Here is a 9873-nt window from a genome sequence, read left to right as displayed (position 1 = left end):
AAACACAGCTTTTGTGTCAAGGATGAAAACACCTATAGTATAGAACTATAGAAATCCCCCTAAATACACTTGGATAAAAATGGCATTGGTTTCCCCCATGTATGCTCAACATAGAATCTTCCCAGCTGTTCTATAATAGAAGATATTACAAATAAATAAAGGCATCAAGGGACATACATTTTTATTCTGAAATGATTTCTGGCCACAACAATAAAATTTTACAAATATTCACTAGAAATTTGTACTTCTGTCATCTGCTGTACAATACATTCAGTATTATAAAACTGGCCACTAAGTCTAGTCCACTAGAACATATCCAATGTAATGTGGCGCCAGCAGCATCTCACAGAAAATGTACACCAAATATACACAAGTCCACATTCAATCCAAGTATTTCACATATTATCAGTACACACAATTGCAGCATATTACAGTCACGTCTAAGATGTTGCTCAAGAAGCGAAAACAAAGTCTAGACCTGTGGGCTTAAGTAGCCTCCCAAAATAGCATGTTTGCAAGATACCCTACAAGTGTGATATCGAAGGCGGAATTCCATTATGGGCAAAGGGGGACCGATTCACATCCTTCAACTGGCTAGCAACTGCAAGTGCTTGCTTACCATATGGGGTAGTGAGCACTTTGGAGCGGCAGGGATCTCTCTCTAAAGTGCAGCAGAGTTGAATGGATTCATCTGGTGAATCTAGTGTTCATTCTAGCACCCACTAACTTTGAAAACCCATGCAGTTCCTCTTCCCTGCCTGGGGTGTCGCTGTTTGCTGTGGTGTTTCTAGCACAGGTCTGGTTTGCATGTCAGTGCTGATATACAGACCACACTGTGTTAGAAGCACTACAGCAGACAGAGACACCCCAGGCAGGGAAGAGGAACTGCATGGGTTTTCAAAGATAGAGAGTGCTAGAATGAATACTAGAATCCACTTGTAACTAATGGAATTCCTCCCTAATATCAGACTTTCACCTTAATTATTTCACCATTCTTTAAGGACATACAGAAAACATGAGCCATTTGGAACGCAAGACAAGATTAAGAATCCTGGTCAAGACCATTGCAGCGGTATTGTGAGCATTCACATACGCATTTTTCAGAACCAAAATGTCTGATGTAAAAAGCTTCAAGATGAGAACTAATATCATATTTATGATAAAAGTATGTCATTGGGCAGTGCCGCAATCTATTGAGAAGTATCATTTTGCTGGAGCCCTTATTAAAAACAAATACAAAAGTTACATTTCTACTTCTCTCTATTGGTTACCGTACAGCCCAATTAAAAAAAAAGTCTTACATGAAATGTGGCAATAATGCCTTGCACCTAGTTCCTGGCTGTTGTCATTAAGCCAAGCTATTAGAAAAGGAATGCACTTTGGTTCTTACCAAATGCCCTGGGATTGAACACGTTACAAAATGAAAAACAGTTTTAGGTAAATATTACAAAGTGAAATAGTTTCCACAAAGCACAAGAAAACACTGTACAAAAAGAAAGATTGGTGTACAAATGCAGGTAGCCTGTAAATCATATAGTACCTGTTGATTGACCCATAGCTTCCGTAAACCTTACAATTCATGGAAGTATTATCCAGCAGTGTGATTGGTCAGCAAAAAGAAAACAATACCACTGTTATAGTTGCTTGTAAGGCCTCTACGCTTGGTGGAAAACTTTAAGACAATTAGCGTTATTTTGTAATTAAAATGCCTTCATCACTTTCCATTTAGACTAAAATATGAGGCCGGAACATGCCCAATGTGGCATTAACAAAAAGGCACATTGTTCACAAAGGGCACAATATATTCCTGTATTGTATTTAAGCCTTGTGTTGTTAACCAGTTGGTACACTTCAATGGCAATACACTTATGTGTTAAGCAAACCCCTATGGGTGCACAAATCCAAGTCAAACGAGACTGCTACCAAAGAAACAGTAACATATTGTGCTATCACTACCGCTGTAAATAGGAAAGATGTCCCTAGACAATTGGAGCCTATGAGACACAATATTGTTTCCAGGACAACACACAGCAGCTCAGCCACAAGAGCCCTTAAACTAATGACAAAGTAGCACTCAACATGCTTTGTGTCTGCACTTATCACTACAAAACGACTCTGCAGAGAGCAGCTACAAATTCAGATACTAAACGACTGTTTGAGAATTTCAATATAAATTTACTGTAAACAAACCATAAATCTAGAAAATGGAATTCAAGAAAACAATATAGGGTTTGTTCAGGCTACAGCTCTGTCCCTTACTAGGTTAAAGGCTTCCGGCAAAAACTACACAGAGGAAAACAAAATAAGAATTATAAAAAGATGACAAAGTAAGTGCATTCAATGCCCAGCAAACATTGGGAACACATGGGCTCATCACTGAAGTTCAGAATATATATATATATATATAAACTTTCTAACGCTGTCCAAAGCAATGTTGGTCAGCAAGTTCCACCAAACAAAGTGAAAAACTACCAGTGTGGATATTTGAAGGTGTCAAATATGCAAGAATTGCCCACTATTATAAATACATTTCTATACTTAAGACATTCCTCATCTATTAGTTCATAGCTCTGAACCAATGTGTACACTGCTGTATGTGAAAAGTTTGCAAACACTATAAAACAAAGGTGTATTGAAATACATTTTGTCCCACGTTTGACGATGCCAAGAGAAATTTTCTTTTAGAAGAATGGGATATGTTTTTGCTGCATTGGGGACCATGCTTTAAGTGTCATAATAAAACTCAAACTGTTAGTAATATGGATAAATGCACTTTTTACCAAATCGGTAGAGCTCACAGGCTTAACAGTCAAACACTGCTTTGATAACATTTCAAAATTGTAACTCTGGTAAGTCTAAAAGGTCCATACACACTGGGCAATTATGCCCAGCATGTATGGACAGTGATGACCGCTGTCATCGCTGGGGAGAAAACCCCTAAGTGTGTATGCTTCCCCCCTGCCTGTCGCTGTCAGCTGGGGGGGGGGGGGGGGGGGGGGGGGGAGATGGCTTTGCATAGCGCTGCGCTATGCAAAGCCTTCTTCAAAGCCACTCATCTGCTGGTAGTACCAGCAGATGAGCGGCTTTCTCGGTGATGATGCAGGAGCGCGCATCACTGCTCATCGCTGGGCCGCACACACTGGGCAGTTTTGTGCTGAAAGCCGATCAAACTTGCTGTTTTGAGCGGTTTTCAGCTCAAAGTCTCCCAGTGTGTATGGGCCTTTACAAGGTGTATTAAATATGTATCTTGCCAGTATTTCTTATATAGGCATTTGCAACAGGCTCAGCTATGGCCATGGGGGGGGGGGGGCGCCTAACAGATTCTCTTGGTTACAGAATCCTTTTAAAAACTCAACTATACATATTTTTATGAATAATGCACTAGTTTAGCATTTTCAGTTGCTGAATGCCACATTGTAACACAAGAATTAAATTACTAGTAATAAATTGCAAATAAAATTATAATGGTCGACTTTGACGGTCACAAATTGGGGCAGAAAGCAAATCTAAAAACGTAACTACCTATGTTTCTAATCTACATACTAGTTAACTTTTGTACAACCCTGTATGTTATTAACATGCTCAATACATGTTACTCATCTACAACACCTGTAAAGTCTTTCAAACGTATACCAAACAAAATGATTAAATCCAAGTGTGCGCAAATATGCATCATAGTGTGCAACTGTACAATGTGCAGTATACAAAAACCAACTGTGGAATCAGTTTTTCGTAGCATTTAAAACATTACCTTTAAAACTGAATTACTGGTGGCTAAAACTCCTGACACCAATAGATTATGTTTAACAGTCAAGCTTAATAGATCAGTGGCCAGCCACTGATGTTGACACTAAGTAAAGCCAATTATAATTTAAAAAAATAATTAAAAGCCTTAAAGCATCGTCCCCATTGTTTAAATACAAAATTGCATTGTTATTAAAAAAGTAAAAGTAAAGTACAATTGCTGCAAAATTAATTGTTGATATAAACTGAAGATCTTAAAATATTCTGTAATTGAGCGTTATGCCTTTATGCACAAGGCTCAGCAAGGTGTTCAATGAAAAATGTTCATAAGATCAGCTGACCAACTTTGGCAACACTGTCCTTTGCTGAATATTTCCATTGGCATCGGTCATTTGGGTCAAATTAGTTCTTAATTTTGCAGCTGAGCCTGATGTGGGAGGTAACTTAGAAATGGATGTTATAGCACCAGAGCTTTTGGATGAGGTCTTTTCACCAGTCGGAGGCTTTGGCAAACGTCTACGTAACCAATGATGCCGCAAAGCCTGGCTGGGTGTCATGCGCAGAGTAGGATCCCATTCTAAACATTGGGTCAGAAAATCAAGAAACAAGGGATCATCACAGCCTTTCAAAGCAGTTACCCAGTCCCTGCTTCCAGGGGGACCTCGTAATTTTCCTCTTCTAGATCGACCACCGTTCAGTACCACAGAACCATCTGGCAGGGTTGTAACAGTGCAATAACGAGGATAACCTTTGGAGCTGACAAAATTCTTGCCTCGTTTTGAAGAATCAAGTAGCTTTTGGGATGGCATCCCCAATAACTCAATCATACACGCCAATTGATCACCTTCATCTTCACCAGGTAAGAGGGGATAGCCAGTCAACAGTTCTGCTAGAATACAACCCAGGCTCCACATGTCAATAGGCATACCGTAGCGACCACCAAGAATCACCTCTGGAGCTCGATAAAAGCGTGACTGTATGTATGTGTAAACACGCTGATGCTCATAACAACTGGAGCCAAAATCTATGACTTTGATGCCACTTCTACCCTGTTGCTTCAGTAGAATATTTTCAGGCTTAAGGTCACAGTGGATTATTCTATTTTTGTGCAAAGCATCCAAGCACTGTAAAATGGAGTGCGCAAACTTGCGGACTAAAGGCAGGCTGAAGCCCTGGAACTTGTTTTTCTTTATCAGCTCGTAGAGGTTCATGCTCAGCAATTCAAACGTCATGCAGATATGATTGCGGAATGTGAAGTTCTCCAACATGTGGATGACGTTCATGGTGTTATCTTTATCCTGTTTTTTAAGGTGCTCCAGAATTCGGATTTCTTCTGCTGCTTGTCGATGAAAACGCTTTTCATTTCTCACCATTTTTAACGCCACATGCTGGTGGAGCTTGTGATCATAGGCCTTCACAACTTGGCCAAAACTTCCTTTCCCAATAACCTTGAGAACCTCATAACGGTATGCAACATGATCATGCGGCACTTGCACATATGAGCCTTGATCGTCATCATAGCCACCATTATTTGGGCCACCGATCACACCTTGACGTTTCTTTGCATTTGGACCTAAGAAATATATTTCAGGGTAATTGAAAATCTCATGGTGTTCAAAAGCTGTCAGTTTTTGCATGTATTGCTTCATTGCTTGTTCTGGGGATAACGAAGAGGACTTCAATTTGGTCGTCCCATCTGCAGATTTCAAAGAGCTAGAACTTCCTTGTCTCCGGTGTGTGCTTTCTAGCGGTCTATCCGAAACCGCAGGTAATCCAGTTTTCCCAACAGTGGTCAGCCCATTTGGTTGTGTTGTCAGGACAGTCCTTTTGTTGCTGTTGTCTTCATACAGTTGTTGAACTTGGATCTGCCCATGGCTGCCTACATGCAGATGTTCATTCATTGTGTGCTTATTGCCTCCAATCTGAAAAAGATGCCAAATAATGAGGTCATGAAAGTTGATTTAAAACATTACTTTTACAGATTAGACAGTAGAGCATTCATTGTAAAAATGTATCTAGGTCAGTATCCAAAACTGCAAAATGATCTCTGCATTGTTAGATACACAGGCAGTAACAGCCCATATATAAGACAAGCCATAACGTCCTTACTAATAGCACAAAGGTGATGTACAGTAAACAGTTATTATACAAAGATTACTTGATACATTATTTAAAGATTTAACCTAGGAGAATGTATGGTATTTCCAGAGGCAGTATGACACATACTGTATGTATATTTTTCTGTAGTATGCAATGAAGGAATGGGTTTAGGGTACTGGCTTTGCTATGCACTATAGGAAACATAAGCAGGACAAAATGTACTTTTAATTACTTTTTAAAAGACTTTAAAAGACTGTTTCCCATAGAATGGGTAGTCTATTAGAAAAAGTTATGGAAACCATCCAAAATATGAATAAAACATAAAAAGAACTGGAAAACCACCTCTATTATATTATTTATATTTCATCTAAATATGTTTTTTTTATTATTACAACAAAGAATATGTAAAAACAAAAGGTGAACAATAAAACACTAGTTAAGAAAAACAAGGGAGAATTAGAAGAAGAAATTTAGGGCCTTAATCTGGTTCACTCTTAGAGGCAAACTCCTTCTTAAATGGACAAAACCATGTGCACTACAGGTGGGGCAAATTTCAAATTGAAATCTATATTGCAGTGTAAAAATAAAGCAGTCAGTATTTTCCCTGCACAGAAACAAAATAACTCACCCAAATCTAATGGTGTGTACACACGGTCAGATGTGCCTTCAGATACTATCCACGATCCGATCGGATCGTGGATAGTATCTGAAGGCACATCCGATTTGCATACAATCTTGACTATATAGTACAGATCTGCACTATATAGTCAAGGCAGACAAGACTTTCTGCCTTGCGATACGTGAACGCGCATCGGGATCGGGATCTGAAGGGTTAAAACCCTTGCGATCTGCATCCGATTCCGAGCCGATGTTGACTATATCATCAACATCGGAAGGCAAAAAGTACCGCGGGTACACACCATAATTCTATTTGCACATGTTATATCTGCCCCACCTGCAGTGCACATGTTTTTTTCCATTTGTGAAGAAATCTGCCTCTAAGAGTGAACCAGAATAAGGCCCCTAGTGCTATCCTTGGAAGCGAAATGAAAGAATGAAAAAAAAAAAAGGCCACTGCAAGCCTCTGAAAAAATAAAGTAATGAAAATTAATATATGTTAGCAACAGACTGTATTACAAATATAGCATTGGAAATCGACACCAATTTAAGAACATTTCTGACAATATTACAATAGCAGGCAGCCGTCAGCCACCTGCCCTGTCATTACACTATCCATTCAGCAGCTGTTATACACTAACAACTACAAATGCGCAGTTTGTGTAGAGCAGTCATCAACTGATATGGGCTTTACTGTACACGGACATACAGCACAGAAACAACTAAACTCTTCTTTATCTCGTGAACAGAACTGAAACTTGTAGACAAAGTACATTTCTTGATAACATTTAATGTACAGTTAAAGGTAACGAAGCAGCTATACACAATTGCATTTGACATACTGCAATGTGCTTCTTCGTCTTGCATGTGATATGAAAGTTAACTGCAGGCTATGCTACTTCCGTCATGAGAGCTTCATATGCTAGAAACAATTTATGTAAAAAATAAAATAAAATCAACAATATGCTTGCATGATGGAAAGGAGAATAAATAATAGATGTCAGTAAGGTGGTTAGAAAAAACATAATTTTAAACGTTACTGCAATCACATTAGTTGATGCAGAACAATTACCAGAATGTAAACATTTCAAAAACGGAACTTACCTGAATTAATGGCATTTCTATTAACAATATATTTCGTTTTAATGCTAAGAAAATGAGTAAACCACACAAGATCAGTCCTATTTGCCTTCCGCAGCTCTGCTACAGTGACATGAAATAGAGACTAAAATGCTGCTTGGCTGTCAGCCTGACTGTACCTTGCACATTTATTTCTATTAATACCAATCACTTGGCTAAATTTGGAAGGAGACTGTCAAGACACCAATGTTTAGGGGGATGTGACAGAAAACAAACACTGGAAGAATAACTCAGTAAAGGCCCATTCATAATTTTACCGTGTGCACTGTGTTGCTGGTTCTGAGGGGTGGCAATGATACAGGCGATGGTGGTCCTGTTCCGGCTGCAGACCGCGGTAATGCTGGAGATGGCTGCAATTGACTAGTACCTTCACTTCCTCTGCCTAAAGCACAAGAGACACAGTCCATATTTCAGTAATACATGAATAGGTGTCACACACACACAATATGCCCAATTTAATCAACTTGCTTCACATTGTAACACAGGTTTTTTAGTCACAGCAGCAAGTGCACAGGGATGAAAAAGACAGACAGATAAGCCATAGATGGTAGTACCCCAGTCACAGAGCTCAGACTGCACTATCTGCTGTGCAATTGTTGCCATTATTAGGGATAAACCCATGGTCCGAGATTAGCCAACCATGCAATGCCAATGGGAAATAAAGCAAACAGGATATCCAAGGCAGACAGCACAGCATTCTATGTGCAAGTTCCAGTCTGCTTCATCCACTCTGCCCCTGACACACTCCACTGACTCACTGCCCCCGCACAGGGAGCCCGAAATGCCCGGCTACCGGTACAGCCACATGCAGGCCGCCAGGGGCTTCCAGGGACAGCAGGAGAGGACAAAACAAAGATGGGGGCGGGAGGGGGGAGCTTAACCCTTGCAACGCCGGGAGGCCCGGAGCACGTTACCAGTACGGCTGAGCGACAGCGGCAGCAGCAGCTGGGGAAGTAATGCGCCCCCTCATAGGGCTCCGGAGACGGGGAACAACGTGACACACAGCATGCACATACACACACACACACACACACACATTTGTCTTTCCGCTCTTACCGGCCGGGTGCACCGCGGCAGCCGCACAGGGCTTTCGCGTTAACATGGCGGCTGGGCAGGGAGAGGCCAACGGGGAGCAGTGACCTGATCTCCGGATTCGGGCTGCTGATCCCCCACCGTCTCCGCTACCTCTACTCCCCGGCGTCTCCGTCCAGAGAGGCAGCGCCCCGGCATCCCCGAGACCGTCACTTCCTCACACAGCAACACACTCGGCCCCGCCGCCTCTCCCAGTCAGGCAGCAGCAGGGCTCCCAAGGGGTCGGTGTCGGGGGGAGCAGCCTGGGACACAGGCCCCACCCACCGCACTACGAGCACTCCCCCACACTGGAGGCACCGGCGTTATACCGCCCACTGCTCCCGGCACACGTTCGGTCAGGAAGCTGTGTGGTACCGGGGAGCGGAGCAGAGGCTGAAACCGGCCTGTCTGACGCTGCGCCGGGCGGCGGTCACCGGTCTGCTGGAAGGGAGGAGACGCGTCTCCAGGTGACCAACAGATTGCAAGCGGCTAGGGCGTTGCTAAGCAGCGGACTGACACTCTGTTCACATATCGAACACACAGAGAAGACGCGCGGGAGGGAACTTGGTTTAACATCCTATTGCCCGGAGGAAGGAGAATGCTTTTGGCAAAGAGGCTCTGATATAAACAAGGGCGGGCACGACAAACATGAAGTTACTAACCGTTGTCTGCTCTGTGGCTCGCTTGGTGACAGGGCTGCGATTGGTGCCCCCCATCTGCCCTCTTGCTGCCAGGCTTCAAACGTGGAGCAGATTCTCGGGGTCCCGGGAAGCGAGCAGCCGCCGGTCCCGGTGATGTCCGCTAGGTCCCCCAGTGCTGGCTGCTCTGAGCTCTCACTCACCGACGTGTCCCACTGGATACCGCATACTATGCAGCACGTTGCTGGGATTCATGATGTGCTCACCGGCAACTGGTCACTGTTACCTGGGGCTGATGTGCCAAGCTGTCCGTGCGTCCGGCCTACGCAGACAGTCAGAAGATGTGCCTCATGAAGGACCGGAGTTATGGCGTCTATTTAAAGAACAAAGCGATAATAGCGGTGAAAGTGTGGCACCATTTCGCGTGCACATATAATTGCTGGTATTTGTGTATGTTACAGTTCCGGGACTGACATGGCGGCGATGTCTTTCCCGGCAAGGAGGAAACTTGCCACATTAGAAAATGCTATTTAAATCATTGCCCAACTGTTGCAGGTACTGA

The 9873-nt window shown here is 42.6% G+C and overlaps 1 protein-coding gene across 3 annotated transcripts; it reads right to left on the bottom strand.

Annotated features, from left to right (window-relative positions):
- Positions 1 to 822: 822 nt before the first annotated feature.
- On the bottom strand, positions 823 to 9462 carry DYRK2 (dual specificity tyrosine phosphorylation regulated kinase 2). Of its 3 annotated transcripts, none has more exons than XM_083182497.1 (3): positions 9336 to 9462; positions 7860 to 7984; positions 823 to 5666 (listed from the first exon to the last, which is right to left on the bottom strand). In XM_083182497.1, exon 3 carries the CDS (start codon positions 5643 to 5645, stop codon positions 4077 to 4079), a length of 1569 nt encoding a protein of 522 aa, XP_083038623.1. In that variant the 5' UTR covers positions 5646 to 5666; positions 7860 to 7984; positions 9336 to 9462; the 3' UTR covers positions 823 to 4076. The 3 variants fall into 3 exon arrangements, with proteins under 3 accessions (XP_083038623.1, XP_083038622.1, XP_083038621.1); XM_083182496.1 differs by lacking the exon at positions 9336 to 9462 and adding an exon at positions 8659 to 9152; XM_083182495.1 differs by lacking the exon at positions 9336 to 9462 and adding an exon at positions 8157 to 8379.
- Positions 9463 to 9873: the final 411 nt, after the last annotated feature.

The sequence above is a fragment of the Crinia signifera genome, chromosome 4 (genome assembly GCF_055691185.1).
Source record: "Crinia signifera chromosome 4, ASM5569118v1, whole genome shotgun sequence".
NCBI classification, from domain to species: domain Eukaryota; kingdom Metazoa; phylum Chordata; class Amphibia; order Anura; family Myobatrachidae; genus Crinia; species Crinia signifera.
The sequence above is the reverse complement of the archived record's forward strand: the minus strand, read 5'-3'. Positions and strand labels throughout refer to the sequence as shown.